Source organism: Megalops cyprinoides, chromosome 2 (assembly GCF_013368585.1).
Source record: "Megalops cyprinoides isolate fMegCyp1 chromosome 2, fMegCyp1.pri, whole genome shotgun sequence".
Taxonomy (NCBI): domain Eukaryota; kingdom Metazoa; phylum Chordata; class Actinopteri; order Elopiformes; family Megalopidae; genus Megalops; species Megalops cyprinoides.
Window position 1 is genome coordinate 27,147,155 of NC_050584.1, and position 25,605 is coordinate 27,172,759.

The 25,605-nt window shown below is 44.5% G+C and overlaps 1 protein-coding gene across 2 annotated transcripts in view; it reads right to left on the bottom strand.

Annotated features, from left to right (window-relative positions):
* Positions 1-1,077: 1,077 nt before the first annotated feature.
* The window catches only part of LOC118769783 (RNA-binding Raly-like protein), a 158,894-nt gene continuing 134,366 nt past the window's right edge, over positions 1,078-25,605 (bottom strand). For both annotated transcript variants that reach the window (XM_036517104.1, XM_036517113.1), the window contains 7 exons: positions 20,652-20,727; positions 17,820-17,867; positions 14,307-14,482; positions 8,239-8,352; positions 7,154-7,323; positions 6,155-6,194; positions 1,078-1,151 (listed from right to left, as the gene is read on the bottom strand). In XM_036517104.1, the coding sequence (XP_036372997.1) occupies positions 6,162-6,194; positions 7,154-7,323; positions 8,239-8,352; positions 14,307-14,482; positions 17,820-17,867; positions 20,652-20,727 (617 nt within the window). In that variant the 3' untranslated portion in view covers positions 1,078-1,151; positions 6,155-6,161. The remainder of the gene's footprint in view (positions 1,152-6,154; positions 6,195-7,153; positions 7,324-8,238; positions 8,353-14,306; positions 14,483-17,819; positions 17,868-20,651; positions 20,728-25,605) is intronic.

The window sequence follows — 25,605 nt, forward strand, 5'->3', positions numbered from 1 at the left end:
TAAATGGACATTACAGCTACATGAAATTGACAGTCCCATCGATGAAAAAAATTCATATCGCCAGACTATTTCAGCGTCCAATCAGAATCGTTGGGAAGGTTTGGTATGTCCAATTAGACAGCAGGACAGCACCGGTGTTCCTTCCTTCCAAAGAGGTCTTTGGACTCTGCTGCATGCCAAGAAAATGACAAAATGAGGTGAGCAGCAGTAACTTCTCGCTGTCTTGTGCAAGGTCAGCCACTCGATGCATGAAGTGCAGTGGTGATGACAGACAGATAGGGGGCAGTGTTTCCCAAAGAGCAGCAGGTGGCAGAAACAGGTCATCTGTGGCAGAAGACCCCTTTCAAAGATTTGGCATGAGTAACAGTAGGAATTGAGGGAATGCAGCCACAAATGGGAACCTGTATAGCCCTGCTGCATTAATGCTAACAGCCAAGGTTAATTTATGTACTTTTCAAATTTCCCTTTTTATTCTGTTTTTTATAAACTACTCTGCCATTAGTAAGGTGCCTCAGTATTTACAGACAGCGATGTTTCAACAGATGGTATATTTAATGATTCAGTTCACGTGCAGGGTAAACAAAATAAGAAGCGGTGTATAATGCAGAGGAAGGAACAGATGCTTTAAGTCCCTGTGCAAGGGAGAGATTCAGAACAATATGGAACACATAATGCATATCCTTTGCACAATGCTCTGATATGCATCGTATGGTTTGCCATACACAAATGCACAATGGTCCATACATATGTAAACAAAGGTGAGCAACTGAAAAGGCATTTTTTTGTTTTTTTTCCTTTTTAAAGCATATATGAATGAAGGAACACTTTTGTTAAAGTACAAATGAATACCCACAAGTTGCAGAGTGTGGATGGAGGAACATGGCTAACAGGTGACGTTTCCTAGGAGTATACATAGTTCAGACGCAGCTGCACAGGGGGGCTTCTCGGGAGAATCGTCTCTGTGGAAGGGGAGCTTGTAGCAGCCAGGCTGTTTTTTTTTTTAAACTTTTTGTTGTTTTTTTTTCCCTCCCCCCTCAAAATATGTCCAGTTGTCGTCCTCTCCTTTGTGGGGGGGGGGGGGGGGGTTCTACCATCCCCTCCGAGTGTCACTGGCTCCTTCTCCATTTGCCCGTGGATCACTCTCCCCCTTCCTGTAAATGAGGAACACCAATGTCAATTTCACTACAGCCTAAACGACTGCCCCCACCCCATACCCCCACTCTTTTTTCCTGCCTCCAGTACAACTAGCAATGCTCAGTAACGTTCTGTTGTTCTTCTGTTGACAATGCTTGACTATTTAGCAGGTTACAGTTGCTATCCTATTTTCCCATTATGCAACGCTATTTTTGGCATCGCCGACTGCATACTGTGGTCAGCTCATCTCACCATGACAACCTCTGCTCTCAAGCAGGAGCGCTGAGTTCGGACATGTGCAATCCTCCTATAAGCTGCACACAGCCAAAGGCTATGCATCACATTAAAAGTTGCACCACACACTTTGGAGGCCAGGCACTACTCCACTGACACCATCTGAACAGCTCTCAGGCACCTAGAGCAGCAAGACAAGGAAACAAAGTCAGTGTGCTCCCCTCGGCTAATGACCGTCAAAGCTGGAGTCGAACATGGGCGGTAGGGCTCGGCCTGCCCTCAAGACAAACGCCTTTCCAACCGTACAACTCAAGCTACTCACACTGAGATACATGAGCTTTTTTAAATGGAGGATAGGTGCTACTCCACTGACCCCATCCAAACAACTTTCAGGAACCAAAGAGCAGCATGACAAGGAATCGAAGCCAATTTGCTCCCCGGCTGTTAGCTCTCAGTCACCGTCAGCTAATGATGTTCAGAAACTGGAGCAAAACCTGGACCTCTAGAGGAACACCTTGCCAACTGAGTAACTCAGGCTACTTGCACTGAGATACTTGAGGTAGTCATGCATGCTTAAGCGCGCTGGGGACCTGAAGACAGCTCTAATCCCCTCTCGTAGCACGTGTGGAGTGGTAGACTTTGATTTTAGATTTTTTGGGTTTGGGCGGAAATGCGGCCCGCATTCCAGGAGCAAGCTCCCCGAGAAAGCTGAGAGGCTCTTTTTCTGAAGCTGTTGCTTTTAATTCATTTTCCCTGAGGGTTTTGCAGGTTGAGGATTTGCTGTTTTATTAATTTTTTTCCATTTCTTAGTGGTAGACAGATTTGCAGATGGAAAACGTGCAGAGTAAATGGACAAACAGCTGACACACGACTGCTTTCACTACCCTGCATCAACCATCACAGAATCCATCAAAGCGTGGACTCCTGGTGTTTCCACAGCTTTGCAGAAATGAGAGAAAAGGGAGACAGAGAGCAAGAGAGAGACAGACAGAGAGAGAGAGAGAGAGAGAGAGAGGCAGACAACAGAAAAAGAGAAAGAGAAACAGAGATAGAGAGAAAGAAACAGAGAAAGGGGGAAGACGGAAGTTGTGAGAGAGATAAAGAGATGGAACAAGAGAGACTGAGAGAGAGAGAAAGGGAGGAGGAGGAGATTAAGTAGAGGGACAGAGCACAACAGAAAGAACTGAGAGAGGGAGAGTGTTGGGAGAGGTCAAAGAAAACTTCATGACTTCCTCTCCCGAAAACATTTTGAGGATAGACAAATGACATCAGGATAAATTCCTACTTTCAAATTAGATGATTAATAGATTCCTACTTTCAAAATAGAAGTGTCTGTCACAAACACACACACATGCGCACACACACACACACACACACACACACACACACACACACACACACACACACGCACACACACACACACACACGCACACACACACACACACACACAGTGTGCATGTCCATCAAATGAAACAGACATGTGTATTCTGTGTGTAGATGGTAAAAGATTGGGCTCTTAAGTCTTGAGTTCTTAACTAAGCTAAAACTGCAACTGCTACTACTGCTATATGAATTTATCATATTATTAGTACTGTTCTTACTACCGGTACTAGTGCACATACTACTAGTACTGCTCTTACTACAGCTTAATACTAATACTGCTGTTACTATTGCTATTAATAGAGTATATACCACTAGTATAGCTGTTACCACTGCTCCTATACAACATGCTACTGGTACTTTTGTTACTACTGCTGGTAATACAGCATATACTGCTAGTACTGCTGTTAACACGGCCACTAGTGCATATACTACTAGTATTGCTGCGACTAAAGCTAGCACTACCATCCCTTCCACTTAAAAGTGTTGTTATCAATGGTATTGTTTCCAATTTGAATTTTACATAAGAGGCTCATTACTCTGCTCCCTAAATTACAGTCTGCAGGCAGACAGAATCGCAGGGTGTCTTTGTGGTAATGCGCCATCAGCGAGGCAGAATTCATAAATAATATTAATGCTGCCGGGCCGAGCGTGCAGGTGATAAACCGCGAGCTTCATTACCCCGATCCAGCGGAGACAGAGAGAGAGAAAGAGAGGGAAAGAGAGACAGAGAGAGTCTGTTCCCCAGCGGTCAGGATATTTCACAAAGAAAACAAAGTCTGCCTGAACTGGCCTTCTCGGTTTGACCACAGAATGTGAGCGGAATGCTTATCGCAGCTGAGGGTAACAAGATACTTGAGTGAAAATGTGCCATTTCCAGAAGCCACCCCCCAATACAAAAATGAAACAGGCCCGTTTCATTTTTGTATTGAGTGATAAAATAATATACTGTGTTCTGAAGATCCTCAGAGTTCACACACTGTTCATCGTCGCTTTTGAAAATGCCAGTTTGCCAAAAAACAAAAAAAAATGCCAAAACTACTGCCGCGATCAAAGAACAGGAGATTCATAAAGTCATATAGCCTCAGGGAGATTTCTCTACAGGTAGCAGATTTGACATTAAAACTCCCAATGCTGTTTTGTCTGATGATGTTCTCAAAGTCGTGGGGACCGCCTAACAGCATGGAAACGCTTTTTGTTTGCAGGCAGCTCTGGCCTGGTCTGCACTTCGATGCACCATGGGAGGGAAAGCTTTACAACGCACTGGCAGCAGGGACAGGCTGAGGGATCAATGCACAGAGGTTGACTAGGAAGCACAAAGCTAAAAGACTTAGCGGCCCTACAAACGCTGAAACCGTTTTTAGACAGAATGCAATGCCAGCGACAACGACACACGCAAATCGCAAGTCCAGGGGTTTGTGCAATTGGATGTGTTTAACCAGGACTGTTCCAGGGGTTTGTGTAGGAGGGGTGTTTATTTGGGAGTATTCCACAGGATTGTGCAAGAGCATGTTCTTAACTGGGGCTATTCCAAAGGTTTGTGCAAGTGGGTGCGATTAGCTGTGACCATTCCAGAGGTTTATACAATAGTGGTGTTTAACTAGGACCATTCTGGGGCCTTGAGCACAAGGGTATGTTTAACTGAGACTATTCCAAAGGTTTGTGCAGTAGGAGTGTTCAACTGGGTCTGTTCCAGGGGTTTGTGTAGTCGGTGTGTTTAATTGGGACTATTCCAAGGAATTTGTACAAGTTGATGTGACTGACTGGGACTATTCAAAAGGTTTTGACAGTAGAGGTGTTTAACTGGGGCTGTTCCACAGGTTTGTATAGTAGCTGCATTTAACTGGGACTGTTCCAGGCATTTGAATAGTATTTGTGTTTAAGTCAAACTGTTACTGGGGTTTAGGCAGTGGGTGTGATTTGATTCAGTCAGCCAGGAGGGACTGCCTGTTCTTCTGCATTAGGGCTGTTCAGCCTTTGTCCTGCAAAATCCAAATCCCCGACCATGTTTAACATGCACTCAAAGGCAACATCCACGGCTGCGTTTCCGTGGAGTCTGTTTCTCCTGGAGTGATGTGCGTCTCCTTCCAATTTCAGGGGAAGTGTCTGTTATCTGCCCAAGACGGAGGCGCGGGGCCTCACAAAGCTAAGAGAACAGAAGCCTTGAGAGATTAAGGCCCCCCCCAGGCATAATGATCTAATCGATATGACACTGTTCACGGTCAGGGCTCTTCGAAATGGGAAAAAACACGTTCCGGTGACTAGTGGCTCTGATATAAAACTCTTTCTACTTTCTTTCAGACACTACCCAAATATACTCTCATTGAGGTTTACAAGTACAAAGACAACTGAAAAATAAGCAGATAGAAAGGAAAAAGTTTTTCTCCTCACAATGGTATATGCAAAAAATTCATAGAAGCTTTTTTAAAAAAAGATGAATTCATATAAGAAAAGTCACCTGGCATAATTAGGAGTTTCTAAAGCCAACGGAGGCTAGAATGAGCCCCCCCTGTGCCCCATCCCCCCCCCCCCCCCGTCCCAGAGAGCCTCCTGTGTGCGTGAGCAGAGAGCAAAAGCACACACAAACAGCAGAGGTTCCATTTTGACTGGAGAATCTGTTGCTATAAACGTAATAGTGTCAGTGTTCTTGGTGTCTGTGATTACTGCCATGACATTTAGACACCCATCGGCATTATGGGTAATGATCGCGCTGGGAAACGAGAGTGCCTGCACAGCCCATTTGTTTGAGGTGAAACAATTAACTTTTTTCCCGTCTAGGTCAAATAAAGAAAAGTCGAAGGGAGATAAAGGCTTTAAATGTGACTTACAGGCTCTGTTTCAAAACATTGGCAACACTGAGAGCAAAACCTCAGCTGCCAAAAAGGTACGAGCAATTTAGTAATGATACCTTCTTTTTAGCTAGTCCTATTGGATCAGTTGTCTTTGGCTACTGTGTAATGTGCTGTTATTTACTGGACTTGCACTTGAGAATTTTGCTTCATACCTTTTACCGTTATGATCTTTCTTATAAACTAATGTACTGTAAATGATTATGGATATGAAGACCAATATGTTATGAACCATGCCAGTTATGCTTAGTATTAGGCTGCACTATACCAGTGTAGTTACACTGTAACTAACAATTAAAATTTACTTACTTTATGTTATCACGCATTTCAACAAAGCATGGAGTGACGTACTAGTGGCAATTTGGATTTCAAAGTTATATCAAAGCACCACTGGGGAGTCTTTGAGTACGTTCTGTTTTTGATGATGTCACATGACAGGAGAATTTGAACAGTGAATGGAATGTACTGATGGGTACTGCGATCTGATTTGGTAAAATGGAATCACCGACAGAAAGAAGAAAAAAAAATCTCCAAGGCAGAGAAACAAAGAAAATTACCTTTTTTTCAGTTGTCTATGTCTGATACATGGTTCTCTATCTGTAGAAAACAAAAACAAAATGCATGTATTCCATTAGTTAGGTAGATGCTATCCCCTTGTCTTATCCATTTTGAACATAAACTCATATTTGCTAAGAACGAGAGCTGAGATCCCAAAAAATCAGGCGTAATTAAATTAGGAAATAAAGGATAATTGGTTTGGCCCTGAGAAGCCAGAGTGAGTCCACATCTCCGCGATGTGCGTGACCTTGAGCAAAGAAACCGAGGAAAGCCAGGTACATTCCTCCCAGAAATAACCTCTTCTATTAGACAGCAGACAGGGCCGGGATTATCGCTGGATGCCCCTTTTATATCAGGTAATAAATATAACGTAATTGGAAAGGCACGGTTGATTCTGGCCATGGATGAACTCCGATATCACAGTTATTATTATGAATCTTTTTTGTTTGATCTGATAGAGCAGGTTTGTGTGGGCTGAGTGTTGTGACCGTGACTTTGGCTCTCTGCATCCTGCATTATCAAACAGCCCGTCGACCTGTTCATACTTCCTCCAATTCCTCGAGTGTTTTTTTAATATAAATATATATTTTATTTTGCTAACCAACCTTGTGAAATTCCCCCTTCTGCTTCTCTGTGCCGGCTCTGCCTTTGATTGTATTTTCACTCCAGGTCCCAGCACAGACAGGCCCCCTAACTCTCCGTTTTAATTAAAGTGTGTGACAGGAGAAGGAGGGGAGCTGCCATGACCACACTAGTCCCCCCCCTCCCAGCCCCCTGCCCCCCCATACCGCCCCGCCTCCCTCCAAGAGGCCAGCGGGGGACCTGTCAAAGCAGCTGCCTTCACTACTCTCCCATGTAGGACCACACTCTCAGATCTGACGCCATGAATAATTCTGTAACATTACGCTGGCTAATAAAGGCCCACCCCGAACCCATGCCCAGCCACTCACACACCCACAGCCACCCGTCTGCCACCCTCCTCCTTTCCGTCTCCTCACCAGGTCGTTGCTGCCCTCCTCGTCGAAGTCATCCTCGCCCCCGTCAGTCATCTCCCCGGCCTCTGTGTCCAGTGCCCCCTCCCCGGCCTCCTCGGCCGAGTTCTCCGCCGTCTCCGACACCGACTCCTCGTGGAGGGACTCGCAGGGGTCTTCGTACTTCCTCTGAGCCTCTGGGTGATGGTGTGGTGGGGTGGGGAAGAGAGGCAGGAAAGGAGAGGAGAGAGAGAGAGAGAGAGAGAGAGAGAGAGAGAGAGAAAGAAACAGAGGTAGCGGGAAAAAGAGAAAAGGAGACAGCAGAGCAAGGGATGGAGGAAAAGACAGAAAAGGAGAGAGAATAAGATAGTGGCAGAGCAAGAGAAAGAAATGAAGAGGGATGGGGCGATATGACAAGGAGAAAGGATGGTGGGAAGAGGTAGAGAGAGGTAGAGGGAGAGAGAGAGATGGGATACAACAGTCAAACTCAGGCAACTCTCAGTCAGCCACCATGCAACATCCACAGATTTTTGCAACATGTTATCAGTTACACCACTGCAGCACTGTGGTGAGGACATCACAGCTTCCAAAGGTGGATGCTGTGTACGAGCCAGAGCCTTACCTGTAACTACAGCCGCTCTTGGGGAACACACCTGCGCTGGGCTACTAAGAGAAACACCTGGACTGAGCTCAGCTGCAGCGAGCCACCTGGGACCATGACCTATGACCTCAGGATTGTGGGTGTGGCTTTCCAGGGTTTGCACTTTTCTTCTCAAGCCATGCACGGCTTAAAAGTCGATGGCACATTCAAAGCATTGGCCCCCTCCTGATTCAGCCCATGATGAACTCATGGCCCTGGCCAGGTTGTAGACAAACCAGTCCCTCTCTGTGCCCCCCGTGAGAGTTTGTCCTCTAGCCTGACGCATCCATAAAAGCCGAGCACACGTCCTGAATACTCGATCCGCTGTCACGCAAGTCCGGAGCATGACCGAGCGCTCCGGCTCCCTATCTCCCACACTGTCAGGAAGACTGATGGCTGTGCGCGCTCGCAATTTACTCCCACCCCCCCTCCCCCGCTGCCACGGCCCCTCCTCTAATGGGTTCTCGCTTACCGGCCTCCGCCCGCTGCTGCTTCTCGATCTTCTCCAGCCGCCCCAGCAGGGAGTCGATCTTGGTTTTGATCTGCGTCAGCTCCCGCTTGATCGTCTGCACCTGGTCGGTCCTCACTGTGGACACACACAGGTAGAAAAGGGGTGAGGGCTGTGTGTGTGTGTGTGTGTGTGTGTGTGTGTGTGTGTGTGTGTGTGTGTGTGTGTGTGTGTGTGTGTGTGTGTGTGTGTGTGTGTGTGCATCTGTGTGTTTGAATGTCTGTGTATGTGTGTATGTCTGTTAAACATACCATTGTGCTTGAAACCCCGGAACAGTATTGTAATTGGGATGTATCTATGTTTGGGTGTAAGTCAGAGAGTGTGTGTGTGTGTGTGTGTGTGTGTGTGTGTGTGTGTGTGTGTGTGTGTGTGAAAGAGAGAAATTCAGGTACTCAGACACAGGTACTGAGACCCCACACACCCCTCTCTCTATCCTCCTCCATGAAACTCCACAAACAACTACTACTACAAAAAAAACACTGAATATTAGTTGGTCCTTCCTTGACTGCATTTTAAGCTTTTCTTATCATCCCATCAACCAAAAACTCATTTGCTTTAGATGCGAGCATCCCCCAATCTATGTAATGGCAGGCTTCATTGCCAGGGGTTCCACCCGGCTGCTTTCAATTTTCAGATTTCTATAACTTATGTCAACCCCCGCTGTTTGACATTAGCCTCTGAGCGCAGAAAAAAAGATGCTAGAGTGGGTTCCTCACAAACTTTTACTATGGCCCAGCAATGATAAGGCTACTCAAATGTAAAGCCATTCTGCCATTTTTGTTTATCTACCTGACTGTGGCATTATTCAATAGGTCGACCTGTGAAGGCAAATAGGAGCTTTTTGGCAGAATCACAATTGGGTGCCAGAGTTGACAAGCGAGTGACCTCTGGGTGCACCTCCTTCATGGAAAACAGTTCTATATTAAACGCCACCTGCAGCACTCGGCAACACTTCACAACAACACACCAAACAGGATGGCAGAGTGGATCAATGTTTATGAAACCGGCCACAAACCCGGAAAGTTTTAGGTTGAATCGTACGTGAGGAACTGCTGTTTACTAATTGATAAAGGTGCTTTACTTTACGTGCTTCAGTAAATGTCAAAATGTAAAAATTTTTCCTTTTGAGTTTGCATTCATATATAGCACTACAACCTGACACACAGCGTGCATCACGCAGTTGATAAAAATTCTCCAATACTCTCTAAGATGAGGGACCTCAGACTAAACTGAAACTGGCACCACAGCCATAAGAATATTATTTACAAATTTTCCACTGAAAGATATAGAGACATTAAGTACTCCAAAAAAAAAAAACCTAGAAGGTGATTCAACAGTTGGCTCACTGCTGACAGATATGATCAGCGTCACAGACAGCTCAAGTCAGAATGACACCCAGAGAGGGACCCTGACACAGACCAAAGGCAGTCAACCTTGATATGAAAACATGTGAGAGAATTTGAAGAGGTTCCATTGGCTCGTCTCCCAGCGTGACTCTGAGTCAAGCTCTGAAATAAAGAGTCACCTTTAAGAGCTTTCCCCCCTGCAGTGTCATTGGCTGCTGCGAATTCAGTGCTCTGAGTTATGACACACCCATCGTGGGCACACTGCCTCCTACTGGGCCGGCTGCCACAAGGAGAGAGACTTAACTGTTATCAGTGCCAGGCGTGGGAAGGATATTGCTCGGGAGGCAGAACTGTTTGAGCTCTTGGTTCCAACTCATTACATATCATACTAATGGGATTGAAGGTAACTTTTTAGACGAAAATAATAATCAGAGAAAATAAGGAAAAATTTTAATGTCTGCATTTATTAATTGTCGGGCAAAATCCCTTTTGTGGAGGGATAGATAAGGATGTTCTGGTGGGATAAGGCTTTTGGGTTGACTACTGAAGGTCAGTGTGGTCGGTGTGGCTGTTGCACGTGGATGGTAGTGGGGGGGATTTGTCTCTTTCTCAGTAGTGAAACCCCCTGCCCGCACTCCATGTTCAGTTCAAGGTCATCAGTATACCTCTCCCACACATGCAGGGCGTACTCCCGGGGTGCTCTGAGAACAGACAGGGAGGCTGTGATTTTGATCCCCATTGAGATAACCTTCATGAGTCCAGAAGAGCAGGCAAAATTACAATCAAAGGCATGATGTCATGAGCTGTGACTGTATGGTACAGCTGAGCTGTTACATCGCTGTCTGCTGCACAGCGGCTGACAGCCAGTAAACTTGTGTCCTCTCTTCTGCACATCTCCACAGCACCAGGATTAAGGATAATCCAGATCAGTCTCTCCTGTGCCAATGTGGATCCACACAGATGCCTCACGACCAGCGAAACTACAACCGACTGTGCTGTCTGTCTCAGCTCTTCCCACAATCCTCTGTGAAGAGCAGCGGCCATTCACGGCCTTCAGCACAGAAAACATTTCCTTAAATCTTTTTGTAGGGTCTTTCTGAACATACAGGAAATGGTGTTCTCAATGGTTCTCTGTTACTGCATCTTCGCGTCACACAAAGTTTGTAGACCTAAAGTCTTAATAAGAGCATTTATTATTATTTATTACAACAGTTTCATCCATCCCACATATGTGCAGGCACTTTGGTGCACCGGCTCTACAAGCTCAGGTCCTCTCTGAGGAAGATGAGCAATTTATCTGTATCCTGTTCTGGGGTAGGGCATTTAGGACAGGGAACTGTGTTACTGTGTTTTGGGGAAGTAAGTATCTCTCCTTCTTTTTCCTGCACTATCTCTCACTATCTCACACTATACCACCCCCCCCCCCCCCCATCACACACTTTCTCTCTTTCTATCTCTTGGCCGCAGAGGTTTATGGATATATGCACGTGCATGTTCGCGCGCGCACACACACACGTACACACACACAATATTTTTTTTTTTCAGCAGCGGCTTCTTTCTTTCTTGGCTTGGGGCTGCTGTTGCCTTGTTGTTGTTTGATGATAAGAGGCACAGAGCTGTTTGCAATTTATCTGGAACCTCAGGCCCCCTCTCCTTTTGTGCTCAAAGATGGGGAGGCGTGGCAGACACAAAGGCATCCTGGATCACCTCCTCACCCGAAACACCTCCACACTCCGGGCTTTTCATTCCTGCAAATCTAAAGGCTGTTTCTCCAAATTACACTCAAGGTCTATTTTTGTCTTTTTTTTTCTTCTAAGGCTTCAGATGAATAATCTTTTTTTTACTTTTTTTTAGTTGTGACACTGAAGAGTTTTGCAAGTGGCTTTGAATCACTGGAAGATCATAGTGCATTACAGACCCCTTGATGCGGCGCGTCCTTCACAGAAGTAACACCGGGACCCTGGACGAACGGTGAAATGCCAGAACAGCGGAGAATGAAGGCCCTAAGGTGCGCCATGACTAAACTATCACTGACCTGCATATCTTTTCACATTCTCAAATGAACATTGCAATTGTTACAAAGCAGTTAGTTAAAATATCATACATTAAATATCGTCGTGCTCTACCACAAACACTGTTGGGCCATGTAAAACAACCAGAGACAGCTTCAGGACAAACAGTTTAAAGGTGAGGGTTTTTTTTTTTTAAATCCTTCTCTATTTTAAGCTCAAAATTCACCACCACATTGGAAATAATTTCTCTTCCACCGCATGACGTGCAAGTTCTCCATAGGGTTATGTCTACAATCTGATACTTTAAAGAGGTGTCAAGTACTGACACGGCTACAAAAGAGCTCAGTGGAATCACAGCATGAGAGCTATATCTCTTCTTCCATGTCCCCGTCTCCTGCTTATGAGATCATCAGCAGGGGGCGGGGTGAGATCTCAACGACAGACCTCAGTGGTCCATCGAATATTTCCCTCAAACTTAAACAGGGCGACAGAACTTCAAAGACTTTTTAAACTTTCGCAATTAGCAGATAACAAGCTTTCGGCTCTTCGGCATTTTGAATCGATTTTTGTATCGGACACATGCTGGCACGAAGCGGCTGAAGTTATTTGAAATCGTAAACGCATTTGCTGGCTGGGAGGATTCTCTAATGCTGCTGATGAGAAAATGAGAGCAGACTCAGCCATTATCCACTAATCTTTTAGTGTTTTTTTTTCCTGCTAGATACTTCCTTATATGTAGATGTGTACACATATATATTACCTTGTTGTCATTTAGCAGATGTTCTTATCCAAAGTGACTTACACAGGTTACAGTTGCACACATTAACCATTTACACATCTGGATGTTTACTGAGGCACTTCTGGATTAAGTACCTTGCCCAAGGGTACAGCAGCAGTGCCCCAAGGGGGAACCGAACCAGCATATATATATATATATATATATATATATATATATATATATATATATATATATATATATATATATATATATATATATATATATATATATATACAGTATACACACACACACGCAAGCACACGCACGCACACACACACACTCTTGGTTAAATTTGTGCCTGTATAGTGCTTTATTACACAGGAAACCTCCAGCATTCCTTGCTATAGAGGCCAACATGCCCCTGTGTGTGTGTGCTTGTGTGTGTGTGTGTGTGGAGGGGGGGGGGGGGGGAGTAGCTGACCCACTAAGCCACCAAGCCAGCTCTGCCACACAGTGAAACAGACAGGAAATCGATGGAGTCCGCCCGGGGAGCGCCAAAAATCCTCTTCCATCAGCATGCCGCGTCGGACCCCCCGAGTGCAATCACCCAGGTGTTTCCAGTGATAACACTGGCCTGAATGGCCAGGGACACCCCCCACCCCCTATCCCCCTCCCCCTGCCCTCTCCACCCCCATCAGACTGTCTCCAATTAGACTCACACTGCCAAGGAGCACCACTTCGGAGTACACGACTCATTGCAGCCCGCCTTGGCCAGACTACCGTCTGTTCAGAGGTATTTTCTATTTGGAGTCAAAAGGTATTCATCTGATAAACTCAGTCCCAAATGAACGAGAGTCTATTGGTTTTTTATAGGGCAGCTGGGGGTGCTATCATGCTGGTCTGTGAGACAGTGTTTTGGTAGAATGCTGCCATATTATTTCCTGTGTTGCTCCAAGGATGGCCCTTGCCACTGTCCTGTGCAAGCGTGGTCCCCCCGCAGCACCACGCCCCGCCCTTCTCCAGCCATCTGATTGGCTCTCCTCAGTAAACTGCTGAAGAGAACATGCTGCCCATTTTCTTCGCTAGCTGACACTTCATTTAATCAGGGATAATTTGACGGCTTATTGCGGACTGGTGTCTGAAATCCTGGTTTATTTTTGTTATTGAGTTTTTTTTTCGGTGTAATTAACTTGACTTCATGTTGACGACCCCCCCCCCACACACACACACACACTCTTTGCTGTTGCCTATTTCCCTTCCTGAATGACACTAAGAGCTTGAGTCACAGGGCTGCCCAGTGGAAGCTAAATGACTCTGGATGTTCTGGATGTGTTTAACACTGTGCCAGATATATCCAAGAGATTGTGGTGCAATGCTCCAGTATAGTGCTGTTGTGCATTTATATCCTTTTGTAGTACTTCTTTCCTTTCTTGCTTGTGGTGCGCTGTTGTATTGCTCCTGGGGTGTGTGTGTGTGTGTGTGTGTGTGTGTGTTCTTGCTATTATCATTTACACTATTCATTAAGAAAGCTGGACATTTACTGAAGCAATTCATATTAGGTACCTCACAGAAAAAAAACAGCAGTAACTTGGGAATTGAACATGAAACCTAGTGGTTACAAGCCCATATCCTTAATCACTGTGGTAGTAAACTTTGTCCTCCCTTTATTGGAATATATGTAGTGTATACCCTTCGTGTGTTTTTGGCTCGCAGTTCCCAGTTTCTGTAATAGTGAACGCCGTTCCCAGTGTCTGTGATAGTGAACGCCGTTCCCAGTGTCTGTGATAGTGAACGCCGTTCCCAGTGTCTGTAATAGTGAACGCCGTTCCCAGTGTCTGTGATAGTGAACGCCGTTCCCAGTGTCTGTGGTAAATCTGTGGAACTGGTTGCTATGGAAACGGGAGGCTGAGCTGTGTGGGTGGGGAGAAAGGCAGGGGGTACGGACAAAGGACCTACACTTGGGCCCAGAGGAGGAAGAGGAGCTGGAGGTGGGTATCCGGGAGGAAGAGGAGGAGGTCTTGATGGGGAAGGAGGTCTTCCCCCGACGGGTGGATGGGACCACCACCTGGGAGCGCTTCAGTGGGATGGTTGCCCGGGGAGGAGGTGCCACTCGGCCATGGTAATCAAACAGCCTGCAGAAAAAAATGGCGGGGGGGGGGGGGGGGGGGGTACAAGAGGCCCCTTTCAAACCAGACTCAACAAGTCCCTCAAGAAACTTCATTTCCCACACCCCCAAACTCATTGCATGTGTTCAGTGCTGTGGTCTACCTGTCCCAGGGAGCTTAACGAGCGGTACTTCATCATCATCTGCATTACTGCACATTCAGAACAGCTCTGAACGCCTTTTACATAGAGGGTGATTTATGACAAAGACAGTCATTTTAAATGAAGATTTGGAATGTAGAAATGGAGAAAAAAGTTCAAACTGAAAAAAGGAAACAAAAATAGGGAAAGAAAAAGGGACAATAGTGCCTTCTCAGTGCTCATGTTTTTCCTCCTCTGCTATCCTTCAGCATCCCTACTTTGACATGCCTTCTCCTCATCTGACACGGACTGTGGGTTTCGCCATTGCTTTTCCTGCATTGGCATTCTGCTTCATCCATTGGCATTTTACCGGCGTGCCTGTGTGACATTCATGTTCCCCCACTGCCACTTCCTCACACTCACGCGCAGGCTGACAGGTAATCCATCATTTCCTGAACAGAGAGGTCTCATTCGGGGCTTCAAAAGATCGGAGCAAGCGCAGGAAGCGCTAATATATGCAAGCCCATTTTCACCACAAAAGAAAGAACATTTTTCTAGATTCCTCATAATTAGGTGTTAATAATTTGCAATTAGTCATTATGAAACCTTCCCCATGCTCAGCTCTGCTCCTCAGGAAAATATATTTTTTCTTCTTTTCTAGTTAATCTTTCCCTCTTCTTCCTTTTCTGGCTTTCTTTTTGTGCTGGCTCTCCATTTGGATATCTCTTCTCTCACTTCCACATGTTGTTCTGTAGTATTCTGTGTCTTTCCCTTACACATTGCGCCTGTTCTTCAATTGATATTTCCCTTTTAACCACTCTTCCCTACCGTCTAAGTGGGTGATAAATTCTCCGCACCTGCAGCAGTGGAAGGTCTTTAATTAGTCTTTATATTGCCATGTTTGTGCCCAGATGTGGAGGAAAAGGTAAATTAAAGAAATTGCAGGTGATCACACTGAAAGGTAGTTTAATTCCACCTGTAAAAAAGCCCTAGCGTTTCTTGTGTTTAGATTGCTGTGGTTTTCACTTGCAGAATTTAGCACTGAATCATCCTTTTTAGAAATATTTTTCAGTTGCAGGAAATGTTATACCTTCTATGTGATGAGGGCTTCAGCCAGTAATTTTACAGTCACCTGATATAGCCTTAAAGCTCTCTGCAGAAGTGTAATATAAAAGTCCCAAGGTTAAGAGGGCAATGACCAGACAGCAGTGCTTAAACTGAAGTTCATTGTCAAGTTTTAAAGCTACCATTCTTTTTTTTTAGACAGATGCCATCCACTCACCGTTACTTTAATTAGTGCTGCTCCTCTTTATGATTTAACACCCAGGACAAAACGTTCACTGCTATTTAATATCCTGATTAATACTTGATTGTATTCTTACAGAGCTGACAAACTGGGACATTGTGACACAGCATTTTCAACAGAAAGCCTCTAGCCAGTGCTAACAGTGGTGTAACATTTAATGTTTCCCCAACCGGACTCCAAAGATTTTACGTTGAATTTTGAGTGAGGGCGACAAAACCAAATCGTCACTCCAGATCTGAATTTGGTACCAGAAGGACATGGGATCAAACACCTTTAAGGCCTTCCTGTTGAAACCAGGTATCGACAAGATGCTGACTTAAAGATAAGTAGATTGGAGACAGCATCGTGCTGCATATGGCTGTGTGTTCCAAGCAGATGGATAACAGTATATTTCCGTATGTGTATTTCACAAACCATTAAAATCAAACTGGTGTTGGGCCATCTTAACATCGTATTTTTTCTCAAAGGAAAACTAGGGCAAATTCAGTAAAATCTCAAAAGAAACACTCCATCCCCTGCCATTTTTGTAACCTTTAAATACACAGCCTAAGGATATAATTCTTCACTTTCCAACTTCTGCAACTTTTTATCTGTTAAAAAGCTCTAGAATTGTATGCTTATGATGTCATTAACGTTTCATGAATTACCCCCATTTAATCTCCAGAAGATTTAATCATTTTACGTGCTCTCTCTCCGGAGAGCAGATGTATCATCGCACTCGGTGGCGTTAATAGCCGCTGCTGAGATTTAGCCACTTTCAACGGGGCCACGTTTGAAAAACAATCTTTAAAGTGAATTTAAAAAAAGAAAGCCTGTGGAAATATCATACGACGTTACGGTAGCCCGGGTTTTCTGGCTTTTTGCCGCGCTTGGTCCGTTTGACATTTACTAAATGTCTCCGTGGATAAAAGCCCTACTCTTCGGCGAGAAATCGGACGAGAGAACGAAACCGCGCCACGGCTAAAATGCACTACGAAACGCCACGGCTAAAATGCACTACGGTTTCCATGGGTGAGTTTTTTTTTTTTTGGTCCACCTCTCTGTTTCCATCCTTTATTCTTTTTTCTTACGGGATAAGTCGCTTTGGATAAAAGCGTCTGCTAAATAAATAAATAAATGTAAATGTAAATAAACCGTAGGTTGCTTTGTGATAGAGAGCATGGGGATCGCCTCGGTCACCTGCGTATATCTCTGGAACGGATTCCCGCCGCCTTTATGTTACCGAGATGCGCCGGAAGGTACATTTCTTCATCACAGTGCTGTATAGAAGCTAGCCACAATTGTTGCCGGTGAATAGAGACACCTGGATCGTGTGACTGCGTGCATCTGACTGGACCGACGCTCACCCACAAAATCCCAAATCATGTTCCAATCAATCATCTTGGAGGGAGGATTTTGGGCTTTTGCCAAAGGCTGAAGAAGGAGTCTTTATTGAGCTAGGTGATTCCATTGAGACTGAAACTTCCTTTTTTTAGAGACAAGGCTGTATTCAATTGGGAATCTACAGCACATCTGAGCATACATTCCCATGACAACAAAGCATGCTAAATTATGTCTTCCTAAAGACATTGACTTTTTTTTTTCAGTCCCCTCCATCTGCAGTACAATCGACAGCATTTGAGCATGTCTTTGAAAAGGGGCACTGAAAGCATCCATTTGCATTCCGGTTTGGTTTAACGCTTGAGGCCAAGCTGTTAATTGCTTTTACTGCTTTTTCATTTTACATAAATGAGAGCCGCTTGAAAGTATTGAAAGAAATACTGGGAACAAATTGCCCATGACCCCTAGACACACATACCAGCAAAAGCCTCATTCCAGCACTGATCGTCATCTCTGGGTGTTTTTGTTTGTTTTCCTTGTCAAGGGCTACTGCCTTTTAACTTGCAGCATGAAAGAAGCAAACAGGAATGCATACATACCGATTGTAGAAATCATCTCTGTAGTAATCATAGTCAAATTCATAACCGCTGTGGAGAGAAAGACAAGGAAAAAAAAAAAGTGAGTTTCATCTCTTTTCAAACTTTTAATTTGTTGATGACCTTCTGATGCCTGGGAGAACCAGCATGCGATTAAGCTCTGTTGTCTTACATTTTAAAAAGTAATTTTAGATTTTATGATTGCATGATTAGATTTGTGAACAGTGTGTAAACACAGAAAAAGGCACAAAAGTGAACAACATCATGAAACTTTCAAGGCACATACACAACAAACAACAACAGGGTATAGGGAAAGCTGTTATGACTACACCCAATGGGTCTCAGAATGGCATATTACATATAAGACACATACATTATTTATCACGCTGTTTGACTTATTTTATATGCTTCTATTTTGAGCAGTCCGTTTAAAAACCTCTGGTTCTGGCTGTTCAGTAACTTAATTAATTAATGCCACCGATTGGCTATTGAGCATTATTGAGACTCATGCTGCTGATGACTGTGTGAGCATCCAGAAAAGCATTAAGACAACCCTTTACACAAGGTCACTGAATGGAGCAAGAGGTGTTTGATTTTAATAGCCTTGTGAATCCTGTGCAGCAGACTGTGGTGGGGGTAGCAGGGTGTCTCAGGGATAGGGTTTATGTTATCCTCATTACATTACATTATTGTTATTTAGCAGGTGCTCTTATCCAGAGCCACTTAAATATGTTACAATTTCCACATGTTATCCATTTATACAGCTGGATATTAACTGGATTAAGTACCTTGCCAAAGCATACAGCAGCAGTGCTCCAGTAGGGAATCAAACTATCAACCTTTTGGTTACGAGCCCTGCTCCTCACTACTGTGCACACTGATACCCACAGTCACACGGCACTACCACACAAATACACATAATCTGAAACACGAGCAGCTGAATTTGAATGGATATAATGTTATTACCATTTAAAACGACTGGCAGGTTCATTTGGTAATCTCCCAGTTTTTTGTTTTTTTTTTGTCACGTTTTTAATTACTGAGTTTCATAGCTGGGTATTTTGTGTTTTCCTGTGATGGTGGAAATTTTAATTAATTTTTATGAGGTCTTTTGTAACACTAAAACAAAAAAGAAATAAACAAAGACAGGGCAGCAATCTACATTTGGAGAAAACAGAAACATGGCCACAAAATGAATTTGCAGTGACAAATTAACCAGTACACTTAGACAGATGGCTGCTATTACAGTATGTGGAATCACCATTATTGTCATTTGTAGTACTGTCTAACCGATAAACAGTATGCAAGTGCTTGGCTGTGTATTTGTAATTTTATTTTTACAGTGCAAAGAAGAAGCAATGCAGCATGTGTGTGTGCGTGCGTGTGCGTGTGCGTGCGCGCGTGTGTGTGTGCGTGTGTGTACGTGCGTGCGTGTGTGTGTGTGTGCGTGCGTGCGAGTGCGCGCGCGCGTGTGTGTGTGTGTGTGTGTGCGTGTGTGTGTTTGTATCTCAGCTCCAATCAGCTGTCAGCTACCTTATCTCTGCTGAAATCAGCTGTAAACCACCTTATCTGTAGTCCAATCATCTGTCAGACACCTTTTATCTGCTGCAATCACTTTATCAGCTGCCACTGTCACCATCACCCATACCCTCCACTGCACTCGTGTGGTTCGCTGCCCCCTTCTGGCACGCGTGACACATTCTACCTGCTCCCTCATCAGGACAACGTTGTGGCAATGCTGCAGTAACGCTGCGCCAACACTTCGCTTCTCCCCTGCATGCCTCAAACCGCAGCAAGCCAAGCGTGAGCAGGACCAGCTTAGCGGCGCTGACCTCTGACCTCGGGCTGCAGCGATTCCTTGCTTTTCTGGTTTCTGAGCGAGTGCGCAGCTTAAAACAGCAGGGCTGTTATTAGTGGGAGCAGCTGTTGAGAGCTAGGGGCAGGAGTGACAGAACGTAGGCGCACAGCAGATGGGGACAGAGGCAGATGGAGAGGCCGTGATCGGAAAGCTCTGAATAAAGGTGACACGAGTCCAAATTATCACAGAGCAAAGCCGGGAAAGATAGGAAGAATGCTGATGCTTGGAGATATAAAGAAGACTAATTCTGATTCTGCTCAAGTACAGTATGCTATGTGATCGGACACCTTTATCACGAGTGTTAAACTTTATAATAAATTTGTATCAATGACGTAATTTTTCAGTTATATTTCATCTTCTTATTTCTTTATTTTTTTGAGTTGTTATTTGTAAGCAGCTGAGAGCTCATTTGGATCTAACTTGTGAATGGCTGGGACAGGTTGCTGGGATACCACCTGTAAATTACTGGGATAGGGTGTTAGGAGCTCAACTCTGCACAGCTGACAGTGTCCATTTGGATCTAACCTGTAAATGGCTCGGACAGGTTGTTTGGATCTAATCTGTAAATGACTTGGACAGGTCACTGGGATCTCACCTGTACACAGCTGATAGTGGCTGTTTGGATCTAACCTGTGACTGGCCAGAACAGGTTACCGTGATATCACCTGTACATCACTGGGACAGGCAGTTGTGATCTCACCTTTACACAGCTGATGGTGGTCGTTTTATCTAACCTGTAAATGACCAGAACAGGTTGTTGGGACATTACCTGCAAATGTCTGGGACAGGTATTTGGGATCTTACCTGCACACAGCCGAGAGAGCTCATTTGGATTTAACCTGTAAATGGCGAGGACAAGTCTTAGATCTCACCTTTACATGGGTAATAGTGGTTGTTTGAATCTAACCTGTAAATGTCCAGAACAGGTCACTGGGATATCACCTGTAATTGGCCAGGACAGGTATTCTGGATCTCACCTGTACACAGCTGAAAGCGGCCGTTTGGATCCAGCCTTGGGTCTGTAGGGTTTGGGTTCCCCCGCCATGTTGATATCTGCAACATAAAAAGCACAGTAAAACATGCTGGTCAACGCCCTTTTAATCTATTAAACGTCCACCTAGATTTGCTGGTAAATTCACACATTAGGCATAAATGAATGCATATTTTAGCTGGAGGTACTATATGCTTTCTATTGCCATACAATTCACAATATCTGAAGAACATCAAAGTGATATCAGTTAGAGGTCTATGTAATAGACAACAGTGGTTGGGTGGAGGGTCCCAACCTCTGTAGTTATTTTTTTTAAGACTGACAGACATGATGGCCAATGTGGTGCCAGCAGATACAGCAAACAATCGATCAATCAAAATCTCATTAACAACTGAATTGCTGAGTACCTTACATATTTCATGACAGAAACCATGCAATTTATACACATAGTGCACAGTATATAGTATAGGGATAGTACAGAGCATGTCAAAGCAGTAACACAGTAATCTAACCCTGCACAGCGCTGCTAAGCATACACAGTTTATGAATGCCTGTTTGCGGTGTATTATCACTTGTACTCAGTTCTCTGGGGTGGGATCGTACACGTTTACACGCTCCAACTCCTTCAGCGAGCAGCGTTCCCCAGCGGCCTGTTTCAGCACGTCGTGAGCAACAAGAGTGTGGGGGGTGGGGGGGGGGGGGCTTTCAGAGGTAAAAACACACCAGGGAATGCATCCCCCAAGTACCCCACTATGAAAGCCAAAGGCTCTCTGGGCTCTCTCTCGGCTCCTCCCCTCCCTCCACACTTCTCTTACTCTCTTACTTATGTGTGTGTGTGTGTGTGTGTGTGTGTATATATATATATATATATATATATATATATATATACTGTATATACACTATATGGACAAAAGTACTGGGGAGCCAAAACATTATGACCATCTGCCTAATATGCTGTTGGTCCTCCATGTGCTGCCAAAACATCGCGGACCCACCGAGGCATGGACTCTACAAAACCCCTGAAGGTGTCTTGTGGTATCTGGCACCAAAACATTAGCAGCAGATCCTTCAAGTCCTGTGAATTGTGAGGTGGAGCTGCCGTGGATTGGACTTCATTAACCATCATTAAAATTTTCTGTGACTTGTACCACAGTAGACCTTGTCGGTTTGGACCAGATGGGATAGCCTTCGTTGCGCTCGTGCACCAATGAGCCTTGGGCGCCCAACACCTTGTCGCCGGATTGTAGTTTGTCCCTCCTCAGACCACTGTTAGTAGGTACTCACCACTGCTGACCGGGAGCACCCCACAAGCCTTGCCATTTCAGAGATGCTCGTCTGGCCATAACAATTTGGCCCTTTTCAAAGTCGCTCAGGTCTTTACTCCTGCCCATTTCTCCTGCATCCAACACGTTGACTGCGAGAGCTGATTGTTCGCTTACCATCTAATCTACCCAGACCTTGACATGTGCCCTTGTTTAGAGATGATCAACGTTATTTGGTTCATCTGTGAGTGGTCATAATGTTTTGGCTCATCAGTGTATGTGCTTATTACTATAATTATTATAAAAAAATTAGATTTATTTGGACAGCTGGCCTATTTACAAAAGCAATCAAGGTCAGCCAAGTTCTGTGCTTTGCTTAGTCATTCCACAGCAGGGTTCCTTGATTGGGAATAGAGCCAGCAACCTCTTGTTTAAAGGCCCTGTGATTGACTGGCTTGTGTGTGTACATTGTGTCACTTCAGGCCACAGAAACCAGGATTAGCTCACGTGCTACGCTCTGAGATGGCAGCCAGAGATGAGAGCTCAGCGTTCTGGCGAGTCTTTGCCAGCCATCACCTCAAACCACCTCGGCACCGCCCACACTTTCCCGATGACTCTCTGCCTCCCTCCTCCTCCTCCTGCCTCCCCCCAATGCCACTCGGCCGCTGTGAGTGCACCCAGGATAGGCAGTGTGTGATAAGGAGTGGGGAGAATCCAAATGCAGAGATGAATCAGGACACAAGAGGTTTGGTTCAAAGAGAATAAAGTTAACTTGAAGTGGAGGCTTGGGAGAAACACAACAGGCTTGGTACAAGAGTCCACGCACACATGCGTGCACACACACACACACGCATACACATGCACACACACACACACGCATGCGCACAAATGCGCGCATGCACGCTTGCTGGCATGCACATATGCATGCATACACACACGCATGCACACACGCACTTACACTCATACAAACACACACGCACGCGCGCGCACACACACACACACACACAAAGTATGGCAACTCAAGACTGAGCACAGATGAACAAAGGATAGATCTTAACAGGGAACACAGGTGTAAACGATAAGTAATTAACACAGGTGAAAGACATTAACTAAGTGAAACATAGAATACACAGGAAGTTATGAGGCCATCTGGTGGCCATCCCAAGAAGCAGAAGCCATATCCCTGATACGGTGTCAAGCTGCCTTTGATGGCCAACTCAAACTTGGCGCATCATAGGCGCTACTGCGTTGAAATTCTCTGCCATCATGCCGATACCCGAAGATCACCTCTGCCCAACAGAAGCAAATTTGGCCATGCTTTAGAATTTAACAACCTGTCCCGGTTCCAGCCATCAAGTACATTGCAAAGCTTAACGCAGGTTAGCTGAATACCCCCTGTGGAATTAAGCACAGGTCACATTCTAACTGTGAATAATTACACTAAATTTGCTCCAGGCTGCACGTCTAAATGTCCTTAAAAGCTTACTGCAGTATGCAAGCACCACTTCCATCAGCCATAATGTGGGGCTTACGGGACCCATCAACTGAGACGGGCAGCTACGAATTCTTATAAATTCTTAAATCTTCCCATTGTGAAACATTATGAGATGTGATGAAATTCAATCAGATTTTGTTGGATATAGGGCTCTTGAAAAAGCCAATGTTGCACAGCACTCTACAGCCATTCCATATTCCACCAAGGCAAAGGTAACCTGGGTAATGGATATAACAAGAAAACCAATGATGTGTTAGTAACATTTACATTACATTATATTATTGTCGATTAGCAGATGCTGTTATTCAGAGTGATTGGTCATATTGCGTCCACAGGCCTGCACCACAGATGACCTTCTGACTTAGCTGTTTTGCATCGTCCTAAATTCACGCACATTACATTACACTACATTATTGCTAATTAGCAGACACTCTTATCCAGAGCAACTTACATAGGTTAGTTTTACATGTTATGCAGTTATACAGCTGGATGTTTACTGAGGCAATTCTGGGTTAAATACCTTCTCCAAGGATACAGTACTGCTAAGAAGGAGCCACCGGAACTGACAGCAGTAGAAGCAATATCACTCAGGATCAGACTACACCTGATATGACATCAGAGAGATGTGCCGATAGAACACCTAACTGTTTTGTATACTAAGGTATCAAATGATAAAAAAAACAGCTAAAAAAATGTACATTCAAGTTCACACCAGCTTCATGACATCTACTGTGGAGGAGAACCGGGAGTGCCTGACGGAAACACCCTGGCAGAAGGGGGAAGTTGCCACGTAAACCTCCATGCCTTGGAGCCTGGCAATTTCCCTCACTTACCGAATGCCTGATTAAGACTGGAGAACTTGAGAAGACAAACACTGAACTCAAACATAGAATTCAAAAAATGTGTAAAATTTTCCCCTCAGCCCCCTGTTGACAAATAAAGATACGTATTAAGAGGTAATCCACTTTGGCCATTTCAGCAGATAACAGAGCTGGGCAAAGCTGACGAGACGTGCAGCTGTAACAGACGCAGGTAGCATTCTGAGGGTCCCCATGGCTGCGAAGTGCAATAGAACAACAGGAATAAAATAACATCGAAATACCTCTGTTGAAAAACACACTATACGACAGAGCGCTTGGATTATTGGATTATGAAACCATGTATATATTTTTCAAGTGCGCCAGATTTCTTCAGTCCAATTCCCTTTCATATATAAAACATGAAAAAAATATGTAAATCATTGTAGCGGAAAGCCACATTCTGTCCCATTTAAACAAACACGAAAGCAGACACATTCATGACAGAATAGCACAGGGACAAATTTGCCAGCAGGCAGCCGTGTGATTTAATAATGCGCTTTTTATTCCATAAAGAAGCAAAGATGGAGAGAGTAAAGGTAACATAGGGGTCTAAAAATGGCCACCCATCCCTCTTCCATTCACAGCTGCTCCCCTGAGTCAACCCCCCCCCCCCCCCCCCCCCCAGCAGACACATGAAGGATCATATCTGTGATCGACTTTGGGTTGTTCCAATATCTCTCTGCGGTCTCTGTGTTTTCATGGTCACCTCCATTGCACTTTCGGCAAGACCCAAGTGAAGTATTGCAAATGTGCGGGCCAAGGTTTGCACCTCTGAATCTCTCTTGCACCTTCTGAACACTTTCACTAGGACTCACAAATGAATACAAAACAGTACCTTACCGCAGACCATGTGTCTGTATTTTAAAGGACATAAACCACCCAAACATCTTGCAACTGTAAAAGGTTCATCACATATTTTATTGATTGTAAGTTTTTATTTTTCTTTTTCATAAAAAAAGAAATAGCCGTCAATTATTCATCAGAAATTAAAATTGGAAGCAGATGTCCTAATTACTACTTATTTTATTCTTTTTTTGTGGCAGGGGGTTCGAGATTTGTGTATTTTTAACAGCAAGTTAAAATATTATGCCTTTACTTGACAGGCAAAAACAATTCAAAAATGCAAAACCACCCATGAATAAATCAGCAGTATTACAGAGAGGCAGAACATGCAAATGAAGCATTGACATATTAAGTGCTCAACCAGCATGCAATGAAGCTTCGACTTGCAGGATTCATTCTGCCGTGGATTCTGCCCCATTATGTTATTTTCATTTAGCACACGCTCTCATCCAGATAGACTCAAATAGGTTCCAGTTTTCA